This window comes from Dermacentor albipictus, chromosome 1 (assembly GCF_038994185.2).
Source record: "Dermacentor albipictus isolate Rhodes 1998 colony chromosome 1, USDA_Dalb.pri_finalv2, whole genome shotgun sequence".
Lineage (NCBI taxonomy): Eukaryota > Metazoa > Arthropoda > Arachnida > Ixodida > Ixodidae > Dermacentor > Dermacentor albipictus.
Genome location: NC_091821.1, coordinates 246639830 through 246658507, shown reverse-complemented (window position 1 = coordinate 246658507; position 18678 = coordinate 246639830). Strand labels below are relative to the sequence as shown.

Sequence of the window (18678 nt, the reverse complement as noted above, 5' to 3'; positions counted from 1 at the left end):
CACGTCCGCTTGAACAGAGGGCGCGGAGTGCTATAGGAAGGCTGAGGTATTCTGTTGCACTTGATCAGATTATATTGCTCATTCATTAGATGCCCGTTATGAGGCCGTTGTATATAAGCGAAACGTTTACGTACGCTACCCTATAGCTGTACATCGTTACAGCCTCTTGCGCGTAAAGGATCCGCCGGTGGATCGGCCATATTGCCACTAATCGTGGTATAGTTGACGACTTCGTTTCGAGCCAGGGCGGCTGCGCATTTGTGGAAGAGACGGCGACTAGAGCCCAGTCACTTTCGTGCGGTAGGTCCTGACGTTCCCACATTACCTTCTCTACAGGACACGCGCACATGTGCGCAGTAGACATAGGTGTGACCGACGGGAACCGTAGCGCATTGGCACGCTAGAACGGCGAAAGATATCAGCAGCTAACGAACTCGAGGCTCATTTCCACGAACCGAAAGCGGACGCACGGGCGGCACCACGCGTTTGTGCCTTTTTTAGTGACTGCAGATTAATGACCAGGGATAGAGAGCAGCTCTTGCGTACGCGCGGTCATCCTTCACGAGCGGCTACTGCTGAGGACGCGGCTATTGGCAGGCGTACCTGTCCTTGCCCGCGCAGCGCTGTCCGATGCTGCTCTCTGGGTCGACCGTGACTGGCCGGCCCGTGAACCGAGCACGTGTGCGCGGCCCGGCAAGCACTTATACCCGCATACAAAACGTTCTATGTACCCCACTGACTCCGAGTGCCCCCAGTGTCGACGACGTTAATGTACTTGTTATAGCGTCAATGCAAAATTCTGGTATGTGAACGCATCTCGATTCATATCTGTACAGTTCTGCTTACGAGTTGCAGGCCAATGTCTGCGTAGCCGGGATTGCCGCCGAGCCACGTTGCGTGCAAGGTGCAGGGGGTCTGCTCTCCCTTCTCTGCTGCATTCGTAATTCTGGTGGCGCGCTCAGTAACCCGTTGTAAAAGGGGTGGGCTTTTTTTCGCAGCGAAGTTGTATACCTCTACCCCGCAAAACATTTGTCGTGTCAGTAGGCAAAAAAATGTGGGCCGATCCCGGTTGTAGCGCAATGCCGAGCCGACCCGCGGCCAAGGTGAAGCAGGCTTTCAAGCACCCCGCCGCTAATAATCAAATCAAAGATAAATAGTTTCAAGTCGATATGGGTATACTGGACTCGTTTGTGAACAGCACATGGACTCACGAGCAGGAGGCATTGCCATATACGCAAAGGACAATATGCATGTACAACCATGCACCTTTAACTCGCAGATGGCAATGTTACCGGCTGTGGGCGTGTCTGTGCCGCCCAAACGAAAGACGGAATTGTGATATCCACTGTGTATACAGGATGTCCTAGCTAACTTCGTACAGAGTTTAAAAAATAACTGGACAGGACGAAGGTAATGTTGCTTGCTGTCGCTTGAAGGTACTCAAATTATTTTTTTTCATTCCGCCTAATTACGTAATTACTCAGTTAATCAATTCCCAAATATTAATAGATTAAAGTGTCAATGAGAAAATTGTAGAGCAATATGAAAAAACTACCGATACAGCTTTCTCTTGTTCAATGCGTGCTACATAAGTGTTCTTCGGAGCGTGAAAGAAGCCCGCGAATACACGCGAAGTGCCTCGAGCGGCCAGTCGCACGGCAATTTCGAGCGGCTATACAGCTTCGCTGGCATCCACTTTCGCAAAGTGGAATGGCTCCCCAATATATTTTGTTTCATACTTCAAAGCTATCTATGCCTTACAACGGCATTTATTTGCTAAAACGAACAAGGGGTTTCAAATCTGGTCAAGAACGCAGCGGCAAGTGTCCGTCAAAGCGAGCGTGTATGCATGCGCCAGCAGCGAATCGCGTCATCTCTACTCCTCCTTGCCTTTCGTATCCTTGTGTCTACATTCCCGGCTTCGCTTGCCTCTGACGCTGGTTCGACTCGGACGAAGTGCGAGTGATCGCTCAGTGAAGTGATCAATTCAGCCTTTCCTGGTACATCTCGACAGTATAACGAGCCGCCCACACATAAAGAGAAATGTTGGCAACGAGGTACTTTTGCGCACAAGGTCAGTGTATTACTTTTAACTCCGTTTTCAAACTACCCGTCCCCGCATTCGGCTATTTTGGCCGCTCGTACGTGCGGTCGGTGCCCATGGCGTGCTCATTTTTGCTATAGGGCTCCTCTTCTTCGTGCCGGTGGCATTTGTAAGGAAACTATTTTTTGTAGCACGGATGGCTAAATGGGAGACGCATAACGTTTATTCCTTTCTTTCTTTCTGTCTTTCTTTTTGGCGGGAGAAACTTCTGCATTCTTCGACTGTCAAATATACCCAAACTGCGCTTTCCTTTTTTTTTCCTTCGCGCCTGCTGTGCCGACGACTGTTCAGGCAACCGTGGACCGGTGCGAAAAACGGAACCCCATGACGCCTGCAGCATAGTGTTTTTTTATTATTTGTTTATCTGCGCCTGCAGTGTTTCAGCCGAGCTTTCTTCTAGCGATTTCTTTCTCCAACCTTCTTTGGATGCCTCGCTGGCGAAACGGCCAGATGCCTATCTCAACTTTTGCAGGCACGGAAAAAGAAAGAAAAAAAAAACACCCTGTCGGATGGTTCGCACCACAGGCAATCTCTCATCTTGGTTGCGCTATTCGTTCCGCGTCTATCGGCCCACCACGCTTCCGCCTGCGGGGCTCGGCGGCCGCCATGGATTGCACTCACCATGGCATCCCCTAATCGTTCTTGTGATCTAAAACGCGCCCTTCGCGAGCGAACCTCCTAATTGGCCAAGGACACGCTCTTCCTTTCATGCATCATTCCTTTCATCCTTGCATCATTTCCTTTCATCAACCCCCCCCCCCCCTTTCATCACCCCATTCAATAGTAATCTCCATATCAAGCGCTTGCTCACTCAGAGTATACATTCAACGTGCTCGGTTAAATCGGACGGAGGATGACTATTTTGCAGACGGTGACAGTATCGTGCATGCATCTGTTTTTCGCGCAGTTTCGTTTCCATGGGTTCCCAAATAGCGCGTTCCCATAACCGTGTTGCAGACTGTGACCGAGTCAACAGTCCGAATGTCGTTACTGCGGCTACTGGGCACGTTACTCGTCCCCTCTTTACTCCGACTGTCATGGGAAATGAAGACAAACGTTTTGTCCGTGCCAGCTGCCGGCGCATATGCCGTGCAGGCGCGTGTCGTGACAGTGTCACCGAGCCCGAAGGCAGACCCACCCCATCGTTCGCGTCACATACAGGGATTGTCTGCACCGTAATGACAGCCGTTCGCCTCGCTTGCAGGAAGCACCCGCTGCGATCTTATACATTTCACCAAAACGGACAGCTTTGGCCGGTCGTAATGGCCACATTCGTCCCGAGGAAACCGGGCCGGTAAACATGCGAGTCGTATTCCCACCGCCCCTCTCCTACTCATCTTGCTGAAGATCGCACAAGGTTTCTATGTAAGAGCAAATTAAAGACAAGTGCGCCTGCCCTGAAGGTTTAGTGATGCGAGCTCTGCGAAAATGCACAAATACTTCGCGGCCTAAACGGAAGCTTCACGGAAGATCTTAGTGTTCTTTTACAGCAAAGTTGTATATGGCTAGCCGATTCGTCCGTCCGTCGGTCACCTGTATGCCGAAAACTCCTCCGGTGCAACCCTATGCGCATGCGCGAAAAAAGAGGCGTGCGATTAGCCAACACCACCTCGTAGCACAAGGCCTGCTTACTCCGATCCATGACGTCATGCTACCTGGCCCGAAATTTCCATTGACAAGGCTGTTGTGATGACAGCGGCGACGTCAAAATCACTATTGCCTACTCGGGAGCATCCCCATTAGATTCTATGGCAGTCGGGCCAGGTAACACGACGTCATCGATCGGAGTGAAAAGCCCGTGTGCTATATCTAGGTGGTGGTGGATTAATTGCGGCGGTAGTAACGTCGTTGCTCTCCTCGCAGCCGTGCGCGCGCGCAGCAGTTTCTCTCCGGCTCCAAAATGGGTATGTCACGTGTCATACGTACTCCTTAGGAGCAGGCAGCTTTCGATCAGGATCGCCGCGAGCAGAACCGGGAACAAGCTCGTCCACGCCGTGTCGATGCTGCAGCCCGGGCCCAAGAACACCGTGCCAGCAGCAACTGCGTACCGAAGATCCTGCAGCCTACGAAGCCGTCGTTTCATGAATTGTCGGTATTAACCCATGCAGTGATAAACACCGGGGCCGCACGTTTCAGCTTCGCTGGTTAACAATCTGTACGGAGTACTTAGGCGGTGATTTTTTTCCCGGTTCTTTTGTACAGTGCCATACATCGATCACGCGCGATAAGACTCGGTTAATAGCACCGTGTCCGTCTTTTTGCCGCCTTGTGGATTCCGTTTCCGCTAGACTAGTTATACATGATCTTATTTGAATTACACGAGAATGGCGAAATCGATTTTCCTGGCATTCGCTGAACTAGCTTTCGTAGGTTCGTTGTCATATGATTAATATCTACGAACTGTCAATGGCATCAAAGTAATTACCTAGAAACATAATGGTTTACAGCTGTCACTCAGCGATTAAAATAACTATATCACAATTATGAAAGTGTGTCCATGGAGACATCTAATGCGGTCGCCCGTCTGAAATATGCCGCTACCTAATTTGTACGTACAGCTTTTTTTGCAGAACTCGTGTAAACGGTGTAATAATTTTACGTAAGGTGTAAACGAACAAATCATGTTTAAACCGTCTAAAGCAGAACGTTTTTTGGCGCGTAGTTAAGCGGTTTGTAAACATTGCGCTTTTGAAATTTACCCATTTTCAGCGGTATATCTATGAAAAAAATGTAGAGGCCGTAAAACTCCGGAATTTCGTTTAATTATACATCTTTTGTGCTTCAAGCTTCATTCAAGTTTGTTCAGCGGCTATCTAACGAGATAATTTTTGCGTTGCACATGTGTTATGTGATTAGCATTTCATGGCACCCAGTTTGCGGTCTGTGTGTTCCCTCCAACTTATGTCACTCAGTAGTCCATGGTCAAATGGGTCGAACACTGGGCTGTTGTGTTGAGTGAACCGGGTTCAAAACCAACCCTTAGACCAACTTGCGTCACTGGGCCGAATTTCAGTTAACCTCTTCGACGCCATTTTGGGTCACTGGATATGTGCCCGTCTTCAGTGAGGAAAAAAGACCTTTAATATTCTTCCGGTGCTTGGCGGAATGGGACCCTCGTCATTGATATTCAATCTTGCATGAATATACATTCTCCCACGTGCGGACTTGGCGGCAACTCCGCTTTATGGCGCAGCGTGACCAGATGAATGCGCAAGTGAGGAGCCCGGCTGCATACATGACGCGTCTCTGCGATTACAATACGGCGTGTTGCTATATTGGTTCAATGCTCATCGAATTAACGTCGGCGTTTAGGTGCACGTTAAATATACCCAGGTGTGGTAAAACTTAATCCGGAGTCCCCCAATGCGGCGTGCCTCATAATCAGATCCTATATTTTTGGCACGTGAAATCCCATAGCTTAATTTTTACCGTCTGAAATATGCCTTAAAATCGGGACCAGCAGGCGTAGAGGGTAACATACCTCTTGCAGTGCGTAAATACGCATACCACGCAGGACTGTAGCGTCAGCGCTCGTCCTGTATGTCTTTTTTTTTTTTTCAGCGGAAACTGTATATCACGAACCTCCTGTACTTTTTTTTTCGGCGTCCGGCAACCGAAACGGACTTGGCAATTTGTAACAAACTCATGTGGGTGCAGTGCGGTGGCGCAGATGTCAGAATGCGGAACAGATTCTCCCCATAAACAATAACGTGACGTCAAGGTTATCGCAGCATACAGGCAGGAGAGGTACCGGCGCTAAAAAACAGCTGCGTTATCGACGGGACGGACACGTATAGTTTGTACACCCGAAGAACAATATAATCGAACGCCACTTGATGTTTTAGAATCGGCCATGGGTCGTCTATCTCTCGGGGACAAACTCCTGATGAGGCAACCATATCCGTTCTCAATGCCGTTGATCGCGAGAAGGGGTGTCTCTGCAGCATCAATGGGCCCCTTCTCGATACAAGGAAAATTCGCTACCGCACGACCTGCTCTGTGAGGGAACGCATCACCAAACAAAGCGCGAGGTTACGGGACTCCACTATATCTGTGCATGACAAAACGGTCGGCGAAGAAAAACCTGTTACAAAGAACCCGCGTCCGTCCTACGTCACATGCGGCAAGGAAATTGTTTGCAAAGTGCATTTGGTCGACTTGGCCGTCGCGTTAGCAAAGAATACAGAGGCGTTAGGTAGCCGCACATACAAATTATACCGTTTCATTTCTACTCGAGCGCAGCTCTTCGCACCCGTTCCTGCGGCGAGCATCGGTGTAACCGAGCGAACGAGCATAGTGAAGGATGAAAAGCGATCGCGGAACACAGCGGGGGATGAAAGACTTGAGGAAAGCGGCGAAGGAGGGCGTGAGAAGCGTAGGGCGGCGGCGATGGCTACGAGATGACTCCAGAGTGGTGCGCGTCGTTTGAGAGGTCCGTCTGCGGCAGCTGCTACGAGTGGCGCCCACGCGTCACCCACGCGCTGCCTGTCGCGATCTCCACATTAGTGAGGCAGTCGCGCCGCACTTCGCTCCGTTTGCGACGTGCCGCACGCGACAGATTGTCCGCGCCAGCCAATATGTCGCGAAATGAACACGCGTATAGAGCTGAAATTTCGGGTTCGGGAGTATCGTAATCGTCGGTGAATTTTCAGGCGAAAGCCTTTCTAGGCTCATGGTGAAGTTTGTGTCAGCAGACCTGACCGCCGGAGTGTCCGCCGAAGCGTCATCACGCCATATGAAGACAAATTAAAGAATGAAAAATGATTGATAGTGACAGTTAGTGAATGATAACGTTATAATAGATTGGTAGAGGTTAATACTGACTAGTAATGACTAATGACTCAGAAATGGCCCATGTGTCTAACGAGGCCTTGTAACGACTACTATTGATTAGAAATGACTAAAAATGCTTAGTAATGACAATGACTAACAGTGACTGAAATGACTTGTAATTACTACTGATGACTATGATATGACTAACATGTCTAACGACAGCTTGTAATGACCACAATTGATTACACATGGCTAAAAATGCTTAGTAGTGAGCAGTAACGTCTAAAAAAAAAGAATAGAAAGAGGCGAATGATAAGCGGAGGAAGAGTGGGCTCCCGCCGCTCACCTCTCAAGGGAGGTCTTAAGAGACCCTGTAATTTTTCCTTTTTTTTAATTGGACATCTTTATAAACAGGCTCCTGTGAAAGCTAGCACTGTTCAACACTGCCCGTGAAGGTTAGCGCTGACTTTTGAAATACACTTATGCATTTCAGCAGAGATTATTTGCGTGAGGAATCGTGACGTGCATGCTTGTTAAGTATTCACAAGTTGGCTTTCTAAAGCATGTACATTATCACACGTTCCAAATGCTAAACTGAAGCCGAGCAGTCGTGAGTTTGTCTGCTTAGCAAAAATCCTTACAGCAGCAGCACATTCGACAAATCAATTCTCAAGCTACGGTACATGTTCTAGCAGATTTCGGGGACGGATATCGAGCTTTGACGTGATGCTTTTTTTTTTTTCTACACCGGTTGAACGAGTGTCGCAAGACGCCATATTTTACAGCGGAGCTGCATAAGATTTTTCAATGTCCGTGCCTCAAAGCTCCCGCACGCTATACGAGGAGGCAGAGCAAACCAATAAGGCATGTGCTGACATGTGGCGTAGCAAGAGGAAAGCTCAGAAGCCACCAAAATTCCATAGAACAATTACTAGAGGGAACTCCGGCCCTAGTGTCTACGGGAGCTGCAATCGGGGCGGTTGAGCCAGCATGGGGATTTGGGGAAGTGCACGGATTTCCCTAAACTTCGTCCTTCTGGCTTCAAGCGGACGAAGAAGCCGCTCGTGACTTTGTCAACCCGTCATTTTCAACAAAGCACTGTGTAACAAATAATTACGTAGACATTGTTAAACCTGTCCGACGGCAGGATTCGAACACGGAGCCTCTATAGTACGGAAGCCCGATATTGAAACCATTACGCCACGGACGCATGCATCGACAAGCGGCATCGACAAGCCCTTCTGAATTTCTTGCGGACAAGTCGGCGCGTTGAGACGCTTCGCTCATTTCGATTTGGCCACCTCGACAGGCTCAATAGCTGCAATTAGTAATTGTTTTGTTCTCGGAGAATGTGTCTGCAGTTGTGAGTATGCCGATCAGTGTATATCGTAGCGACCTCAAAGGTATTGTGGCCGTCGTTACTGATTGACAGTGAGCGATGCAATAAAGCCTTGACCACAAGTTCCCACGACATTTATAGCTCCGCTGGTCATCTACCTTCCCAGTGACCTTAATTTTTTATCTGACGTAGCTCCACCCACCTACATGAAACTATTTTTATAGCACTATACTGTAGTCTAACAACTACATTTTCTACACCGCAGTTTTGACGAGTGTAGGTAGCAAAGTGTGAAGTCGGGCAGAGTGCGATACTATATCCGTTTTATATTAATCATATCATAAGAAGCCAACAAACGAAGTTGGTGTCTTCGTTGGTTTCTTACGACATGATTAATAAAAAATCGCGCCCCTCTGTTCGTTCTTCTCGTTCATATATAAAAACCTGCTATAGTATAGCAGTTACCTGGCGAGCCACGTTCGCACGTATATGCGTTTGTATTCACAGCCTTCGAGGAACGGCGTAACCTTGAAAAGACATCCGCAACAGCTGAGATTTCCCTAGCTTTCGTGAAAAGAAACAAATGCGTCGATTCCTGCGTCAGTGAGCCTTCCGTATCGTTACTCGAAAATAGTTAAGGTACGTTTTTTTTTTAGAGCGCAGCTCTTTGGCGTCCGTTCCTGGGTTTCGCGTCGTCGTCGGCCTCGTAACCAGCTCGCCGACGAATCTGCTCCGCCGCCGCGCATGCGCGCTGTCGGCTCTCCGGGCGAGGGAGGATGATGGAAGGGAGGAGGAGAGACTGTGGAGGAGGGCTGGCTACACAAATGGCTCTTTGGCGTCCGTTCCTGGGTTTCGCGTCGTCGTCGGCATTGTCGTCGGCCTCGTAACCAGCTCCGCCCCCCTTTCATCCCCCCAGCGCTAGCAGCGACCGACTGATACCGCTTTCGTGAGTCCGCTACCACTCACGAAAGACGTCGTGCACTTCCTGCAACTCGCATTAACCGTCCATCGATCCACACCGATGTTAGTAGTGGGGGACTTTAATGTTGACATAAAGACAAACAGCAATTTCCTAACACTTATGCGGGAGAACATCCCGTTCCTCTCGCTCGTAACGCGTCCCACGGCTGTGACAACCTCGCGAGGCACTTGTATAGATCTCGTCTTTGAGAATCAAGCATTGGTGTACCAAGTCGAACATATATCAGTCTATTTCTCCGACCACAAAGCTTCCTTCATGACTGTCAAGAACTGTTAGTGGAGTCTTTGTTAAAGGAATACGTGTGAAAAATAAAAAAAAATTCTGTGATAGCGCATACATGTGTAGCTCGATTTCTTTGCCTCAATCTATCGAAAAGGTGAAACAGCTTATTTGCTGCGCTCAAATTTCGCATTAGGAAGTAACGTAATCGTCGGTAATTTTTTTATCCTTTTCACAGTTGGCGATCGCTGACGCACGTATGCCGTAACATTGGCTTTTTCGCCATCACCAATAGACATTACGTTTGCTACTCAGCACTTGCGTTAGTCGCTTGCTTAAATAGATCTTGTGACACCGAGTAATGAAAGAAACAGTTTGCAACAAGTCTAGAGTACGCCTGCTTCTATACCTACGAGAATTGGGATGGCGCACGATGCACGCTCGTTCACTTTTGCGCGAGCTATATGTTCTTACATCATTCTACGCATATTTTTTTCCCGTTCATCTGGTTTTTTCTTCACCGTCTGTGTGTTTGTGTGTGTGGGGGGGGAGGGGGGCGGAGGGTCTATAATGGCTTCCCGTGCTCTCGTGACGTTAATGGAGTGTTTTGTATGGGTATGATAGCGGAAGGATAGGGCGCGGAGACTAGCAAAGAGTGATCCATACACATCGCGACCTCGGCAAGCAAAATTTCGTGCCACCGCTTGAAACCAGGTAACCTGCGAATAAGCGTGGAGGAGAGTTGGTCATGTCTCGCAACTCAACTTCCCGCACGTGCCGTCATGACCTGATCACTGAACGTCGCTTAAAAGCCAATGGTAAGCAATGACACCTGAACAAAAAATAGTGCCTGTAGCGCACATCGCTTGAGACGTCATTTGTCAAGGAAAGTGAAAGGATTCGCCTGAGCTTGTTTGGTACATTGCAATCGCATCTTAAACAGAATACAAAGCCAGCGATTATGTGACGTACTTTCTTCTGGGTTGCTCCTCCCGAATCTCCAGAATTCCGCCATACTGTCAAATTCGCCACCTTTTGTCAGCGCCGATTGGCTGACAGCTAGGGCGGTTACGCCCTCTCCAATTAGCTCAAAAACGCACAGTTGGCGCAATTTGACACTGTACAGAAACGCACTCCTGGTGCCCCCTGTCATTATTTCTGATTAGACAAGTTATTATTTTTTTAACATTGGTCCCAATGTTTGCTGTGCAGATCGCCGCCGTACGTAACCAGGCTCGAAGATGACATCGTCACTGACCTTGGGAGTGCTCTGCGTGTGCCTCATGGTAAGTACCTGTATACGTATTCTATGGACAGCGGATAAGGAAGCCCCGCGCATAATTGCGCGTGCACGTGCCGATGAAATCGGGCGATAACGGGCGTTAAAAACTCCCACGCCCACCCTAGCCGGGCTATACTCTTCGCCTTGCGCATAGCACGAGGTTGTTTACCGTCTAAACGTACATACTGCCCTCATCACGCAGTACAGCTCGCTGCGGACTCGGGAGAAATGAAGACTCAAAACAAGGACGAAGCGCGCAAATGGACACTGCTGGGCGGGGAACCGTCTGCAATCGGGACACCAGACCCGCTCGCAGAGCCAGGCGCTGCAAAAGAAAAGAAAAAAACCTACCTGGCAAGCCGCACTACGGGAAAACACCACGGGCGATACGATGCCTCCGAGGCCGAAGTTTCCTTGCGAGACCGTCCAGACGATTGTGTGCATACACACTTTGAACATGTCAGCCGCGGGAGAATGAAAAAAAAAACAGTGGGGGGGGGGGGGAGCAAAATTAATTTTTAGATAGCGCACGCAGCGTGCGCTACCTAAAAATTCGGTTGCCAATTATTTTAGGTTACCATTACGAAATACCACGCGGATTCCAAGTTTTGGCGTCAGCAGTGCTTAAAGTCAGGGCAGCACCCCCCCCCCCTCTTGTGTTTTTTTTTCTTTGAAGGGGCTCGACCCCACTTCGTTCCCAGGTCAACTGTAGCATTGCGGCACCCACTCGACAAGCGCTGGAGGTGATTTTATTGCCAGTATTGCCTTACGCGGGGCAATTCTAACACTCCCAATGCTTATATTAATTATTCAATCGCGATCCGGCGTTATGTACTCCGGCGGCGGCCGCGTATGGTGCGGCCGCGCGGGCCCCATCTTGAAAGCTATCTGCGATGGGGACAGAGCCTAGTTGCGACGAGTGCTGATAGCTTCGTGTGCGCTGTGTTCTCGCCGCTTAGTTCGCATTGAAGCGAGAGGCAGCACGAAGGGCAATTCGCTCGCTGCTGCTGCCGCGCTTCCTCACTCCGTTTTGATAGCGCGTGTGCGCAGTCATCGAATCAGATGTGTTCATGTTTGCTTGTGGGCGCGTTACACCATGCTTGCTCTTTTAGCAAAAGAATGTTTACAAATTTATAAAGCCGATAAATCTACTATCCTTACTTCGTATAGCTTCCTACTAATTTGCTGTCGCAATCGATGCTTCGCCTTGCGGGCGAAACTGCGACATTTTTTGCGTTTTTTTGCTTTTGTTCACATATCGCTAACGCTTTATCTCCAGAGTTATTTTTGAAAAGACGTTTCCAAAATGCCACTTTTTTCAAAATGATTGATTGAATCGACACAATAAGTATATGCCCGAAATATAGACTATATTTATTACCACAATATATAACTCGTAATCATATATTTCTTTACAGAACACCCATAAAATTTGCTCAATTCTAGAGAAAGTTGCCTTCCGTACACTTCTTGAAATTAGCTTTCTTCAGCGCCAGTAAACAAAAAGTGAACGTCCCGAACAACACTTCTGTGGCCTGTGAGAAATGTAACGAAGCCGACTGTCACGTATAATAGCATTTAGTAACAGGAAGGCCCCAGTAAGGCACACACCAAACCCAATATCACAAGGAATGCCATTCCAGTCATATAAACAGGGTGTCCCAGCTAACTTTAGCTAGAGTTTAAAAATATGCGGATGCAACGTAGCTGGTCAACACCAATGTAATGTTGTTTGCCGTCACTTGGAGATAGACGAAATGAGAAAAAAATAATTTCGAGTAACTAGATAATTAGTCTTAAACACAATAATTTCCATGTTGATTAAGTGAACATTGTCAATGAAAAAATAGTAGAGCGACATGAAAAACTCCCGACACGGCTTTCTGTTGCTCAATACGTGCTACTTAAATGTTTTTCCGAGCGTAAATGAAGCCCGCGAATGCACGCGAAATTACCACGCGACTGGCCGCTCTAGGCTCTTCGCGGGAATTTCTCATGTCGCTCTACAATTTTCTCATTCACACTTTTCATATAATTATATGTGGGAAGTTGATCCATTAGGATTAATTATGTAACAAGGCGGAATGAAAATAACCCGAGTATATCCAAGCGACGGCAGATTCTGTCCAGCTACGTGTCAACATACTTTTAAACTCTAGCTAAAGTTAGCTGGGACACCATATATGTATGTATGTACATATATATTATATGACCGGGGTAGTTGGAGAAGTATGGGAGAGGCCCTTGCCCTGCAGTGGGCGTAACCAGGCTGATGATGATATATATGAGAGCGCGTGAGTGCACGCGCCATACACTGGTCGCGGCCCTGCGAGCCCCTCCTCCCGAACGGAGACTAAGCTCTGTACATCAGGGTGCGATTACAATACACTTGGAAGTTCGTTGGCCACGCGGTCTCGAAATACGTCGCGGTGGCTTCGGTGTCTGACATTCTGCTGTTAAGCACGAGGTCGCCGGTTCGACTCCTGGCCGCGGAGGCCGCATTCCGTTGGGGTCTGCGTCTCATTCGCTCCTTGCGACAGCAGCCTATCCGATAAGGCGTAAGATGAGAACAAAATGACTTTTTTTTTGTACTTCCCACCCATCCTCGTTTCTCTTCTTTCTTTCTTTTTTTCGTTCGCCACTGTCGCTGAGCCGCCTGGTGTAAGCTGCTCAGTGTGCTGACGCAACTTCGTTCGCGTCGTTGAGCGATTGCAATCGACCGCCCCAGTGAAGTGCGGTGGCGTGCGTGCGACGCCTTTGCCTGGCTGCGACAGCTCAGCGACCTTCCCGCGGGGGAGCATGTTTGTCGGCTCGAAACAGCGAAATGTTACACGCGGCATACTTTAACGACGGTATATCTTGTACGCACCTATACAACGCGCGGGCTAACCGACTAGGCGCATGGGGTGCTGCGCGCTTCGAAGTTTTTGACGCCGCGAAGAGTCTCAAAATGTCACGTTGTGCACCTACATACGCCGCGATTAGAATACCGCCACTGCAAACAGAACGGGTGTTCCTACGGGTTGGACTTGTGCAGCTTCATCTTGCGAGATATATGCGTTCAGGCCAGCCTTAAATGTAGCGCAGTGCTTGTTTGGATTGGATTAAGGTTTGTCCAATCCAAACAAGCACGACTGCAGTGGAAAATTTTGAATGCACACAATGACCGTGTGTGCCCGATAGGATATTTATCTCAACGCCTGTTCATCCAAACGCGGCGTGAACCCCCCTACCACTACATAAGTGTGATGAGCGCACCATGGAACAATACTGAAGCAGTATGGTGCCTCTGTATACCGTGCGAAGTCTCTTCCCCAGCTTGCCTCCTGGAATCGACGGCAGGACCTCACGGCGCTCCGTCCCTGCGGCTGTATGGAAGGAAGTCGCAAACTCGCTTCTCCGATGGCGCGGCCGCTAAGCACGTGGGCGAGCGAGCGCTTCGCGCGGCGCGACGACGCGTCGGCAGCTCGGGCAGGGTCGCTACCTCGGGCAGTCCCACGTTATCGCTGAGCGGCTTTTGCTTTTCGTCCTTACTGCTAAAATGTGCGCATGGTAGACCAGGCAACCCGCGCAGGTTTCTTTTTTTTCCCCTCGCCTTGCAGCTCGGCAGACGGTGCGTCGCTGTTACACCTCATCAATTCACTCTCGCGAAGTACCCCTCACAATGGTTCAAGGCAGGCTTCCGAAGGCGCTCAGTCACGCATGGCCGACGTCCCGAGCAGCTGTATGTAGTCTCAACCATACTTGCAAAGTAACTGAATTAGCCAGGCGCTTCCATAAGTTCGAATAACATGCGCGCGTCCCCCCCCCCCTTTTTTATCTGACTGTAATCAAGCAAGCTCGTTCTGCAATTTTGCTACCAATGTGGATTGTAGTATTCCCTTCAGTGTGTAACGAAACGCGGGGGGCGTCCGCACCAGGCGTCGGAATGCGGATGACACGACATTGCATCGAATTCTGAGCACAAGGTCGCGGGATCGAATCCCGGCCACGGCGGCCGCATTTCGATGGGGGCGAAATGCGAAAACACCAGTGTACTTCGATTTAGGTGCACGTTAAAGAACCCCAGGTGGTCAAAATTTCCGGAGTCCTCCGCTACGGCGTGCCTCATAAAGTGGTTCTCGCACGTAAAACCCCATACTTCATCATTGCATCGAATTCATGACCCCATATGAATGGGGGGGAGAAACCCCTCTTCGACAAATTCTCTGCAAGAACTAGCACCTGAGGTCTGGCAGACGGAAGAACACGCTGTGCCGCAGCGGTGCATGTGTACTGCCACCATGTGAAAGGTGGTAGAACAGCAGGTCTGGTAACATCTTAAGGCTACCATCCAATATCTTTGTCAAATATGAAAAGAGAGCCCGCAAAGAAGGAAGTGACGCTGTTCTCAAATATTTGCGTGTTCACGATTTTCCTTCCCGTGATTTCAGATTGGCACCGCGTGGACCTTCCGGCTGCCGCAATCTTGCACTGGTCCACAGGACTGCCTCCACGACGAGTGCTGCGTTGTCGGTGAGTGCGACGCCAGAGTGCTTGGTACGCACAATAGTATACGAGTACACCATGTCTAATGCACCGCAGCAACTTTTCTGTACGAGTCAACGTAACCACACCGATTCTGGGCGCCTGTAACTGCATGTGCGCCGCCTCCAACCAAATGTCGCAGCGTGAAAGACGCAAGGGCACAGCAAAATAATCCGCGATAGGTGAATTAGTTCAGGACGTAAAGGACTGCACGAAACAGATAGGGCACTCGAGTGCTCATATAGTCCGTGCTTTCTTGTCATGTTTTTAGCCAATCCTTACCTTAAATAAAGATAATATACACTATAGTCCTCTATTCTTCTAGTTCATATAAGTGCTGTGTCAAGCCTGTTGTGCCGACCGAAGACTGTAATGTGCGAACTGATGACACAAGACAGGAGAATCTGTCTTTGTCAGCCTGTGCGTTTGTATTACTCCATTAAGCTCACACTTAACCATGCAACCACAGAGGTGTCCGGAACAACGGTTTTTCCCTCCTCCACTATGTTTTCTGCGACACTTGCGTGACCATATTGAAGCAACTGCAGCCTCTGGAACAGCTGCGTCATTCCATGTGCTGCTTTGTTGTGCATTTGAATACTTTCCAAATATCAAGCCAAGTGCATGAATATCAGGTGGCTATAGTGAATTCATTACTCGTGTGTTATAGTAAAAGGTAAAGGCACTTCTTGGGAGGTAGCTTCATCTCGAGGAATGTCCCTATTCATATACAGTCGACACCCGTTAACTCAACCCTTGCATGACTGCACGATTTGGTCGAATTAACGGCAGCAAGATGAACCTCCTCACATTTTTTTTTTTTTTATTATTGCTTGACGTAGCCTGTCATCTCATTTTGTTTCTTGCTCTTGAACAACTCAAACCACCGTGAAGCAAAAGGCGCCGTCTTTAAAGGCTGCCTCAGCGCGACACTACTACACGAAACAAGCGGGAACGGCCGGATCATGGACGGTAGGAGCGTCGGCCACTAAAAGAAAAATCAATTTAAATAAAATGGCTTCCCACGAATAGAGAAACCGTAGCACTGTCTGCTGAATTTCTTGTGTGGTCTCATTAACTGAAGAGGCATGCTTTCAAGTTCCAGCTAAACGAGTTTTCCTGCAATAGCAATGACTGGTTTTGCACTGTGCCTTTGCAGTGTGTTCGAATCAAGCGAACAGCCGAATTAAGGGAGTCGTCTATCTGAAATGCAGGAATGCTCTCGTTAGACAACCCCTGCACAAATTTGAATTTGTAGAGGAGAGAATGTTAGAGAAAATTTGTAGGCGAGAATGCTGAATTCTACCGACTATAGGAAGCAAAATTTTTATTTATGGCCTCATATTTACAGAAATTGCTAGAGTAAGCTAAGAACGAAACATCTGCGGCACAATGTTTGCAAATCTGTAAATGTGCACCAGAAACGGATTTCACAGTTCTTTAAATCGCATTGTCGGAGCATCTGAAGCGAACAAATACGATATGCGAGTTTCTAGCTTATGTGAATCTGGCAAAGGCTTCGTAAATGTTCGACTAAGTCTTACTCCCAAATTAAAGATGTATCTTGGTGGTGCATAATGCATCATTTTATCCGCTTTAGATGTCTCAAAGGTGCAGTTTACGGAATTGTGACGTTTTTCTTTATTTTTTTTCCCTTTACTGAGAGTTGTAAGCTCGACGCTCGTCTTCTTAAACCTTTTGAGACTTTCAGCAATTTTTGTGAACAATATAAATAAATGGTGTCAATAAAGAAATATATGTACAGTCAGTAGATGTTATCTTTCATTTAAATGCAATGAATCTCGTCAAATTCAGTGCAGTGGATGCCAAATAAAAAATAAAATTCCCCATTCCCATGCTTTTAAACTGTAGCTCCAGAGGTGAAGCTTCCTCTGAAATGTAATTTAGCCAGTTTAACACAGCACACACCAGCTGTAAACGTACCCTGCTTTTCGAGTGTGTGGACGTTTTTTATTTTTCTCGGCCAGTATTACCCTTGAGGCACGTTCACGTCGTTGTGCTGTCACTGTATCAACGGTGCATGCGCGGCTCGCGCATGTAGGCCGGGTTAGAGGTTTCCAGAAATGCGCAGTGCGTTTGGCTGCAGAAACTACGAAGCCAAGTGGACGCACCGTCAGCGTTCTGCCTTCCGCTGCTGGCATGATCGAGCGTTGTGCGTACATATACACAGCACACTACCGTTCCTCATACTGAGCAGCTGTGTGCATGCCACTCTATATGGTCCATGCATACATTACAGACAGTAAACGTCAAGCTAAATCTATGTAATCCTTTCGGTGGATGCCGACAGATGCCGATGATTTTCCGTCGCGCTGATGCACCATCGAGGTATGGAGCCTGCGAGGCCGCTGCCGGCGTTACCCAGCGCGCCAACGTTGTCGAATAGCAAGGCGCTGTTTTGCATTTCAGTTTTGCGTGATGCGTAGAGAACACCGTCCGAGGAGCTCGAGCGTTGTAACCTTAAACCAAGGAGGTTTTAAATTCTGAAGCCAGCGCTTGCCCCGACTTCACCTAGAGTGGCCCGCAGGCTACAGTCCGCTCGCAACTTAGCAAGTGCCTTTGTTTTACAAATGTGAACGCTAGGGTAATTGGAAAATAAAAGTGCATTGCTTGTAGCTAAAATATTATATTTGCCAAAGTATTGATGTCACGAACTCTTTAGAAAAAAATGTGCCACAGCATTAAGGTTTCTCCTCCTAGAACCGGTGAAACAAAGATATTCATTTAATAGGATTTCTACAGCGAAATTAGTCATCGGAAACATGCAGGGGAAAAGAAGGTGCTTCCTCTATTCCACTATTCCCTGATGTCTCTTCGTGCCCCGAGTAAGATGGTGGTGGCCTGGCTTCGCTTTCAATACATCTCCACTCCAAAACTTCTTTAAAACCTCCCTTTGCCTGAAACCATATACACTATTTTTCAATGCTTTAATTGCCTTCGGGCGAAACTTCCAACATTCTGCACTATCTGTGCACACCTTCCCAAAATACTAGGGTGTACTGCTCTAAAAATACCACATTTATAGTTTCTGCTAAAAAACCATAAGTAGAGTACAATTGTACAGAATTACGTAGGTTCTTTTTCTCTCTCTGAATTTGAAATGGGCTTGCAAGCCAAGTTTTAAGGCCTCTCACCAGGCCACATCACAAATTTGTGTTATATACACTGAAAGTTGTTGGGCACGGCGTCTAGGGAGCATTCTATCGCAAGCATTTTTCAAATTTGTTCATTATTAGAGGAGACTGGGAAATGTTGAGTTGCCAAAATGACATACTGCCGGTGAGGCTGCAGGCAAAACAGTACACCTTACGTAGACGCATTTGTGCACGTGAACTTGACTCTCCGATTGGAAACGAGGTTGCCTAGCGAGGAAGGGCACGCAGTCTTCCGTTAGAAATTTCTACTGTTCTTGCGACTGTGTCCCTGTTTGA

General features: G+C 48.2%; 1 protein-coding gene across 2 annotated transcripts in view; it reads left to right on the top strand.

Annotated features, from left to right (window-relative positions):
• LOC135901344 (astakine-like) overlaps positions 1-18678 on the top strand; it is a 33553-nt gene that overhangs the window by 10205 nt on the left and 4670 nt on the right. For both annotated transcript variants that reach the window (XM_065431101.1, XM_065431100.2), the window contains exons 2-3: positions 10630-10703; positions 15133-15214. In XM_065431101.1, the coding sequence (XP_065287173.1) occupies positions 10659-10703; positions 15133-15214 (127 nt within the window). In that variant the 5' untranslated portion in view covers positions 10630-10658. The remainder of the gene's footprint in view (positions 1-10629; positions 10704-15132; positions 15215-18678) is intronic.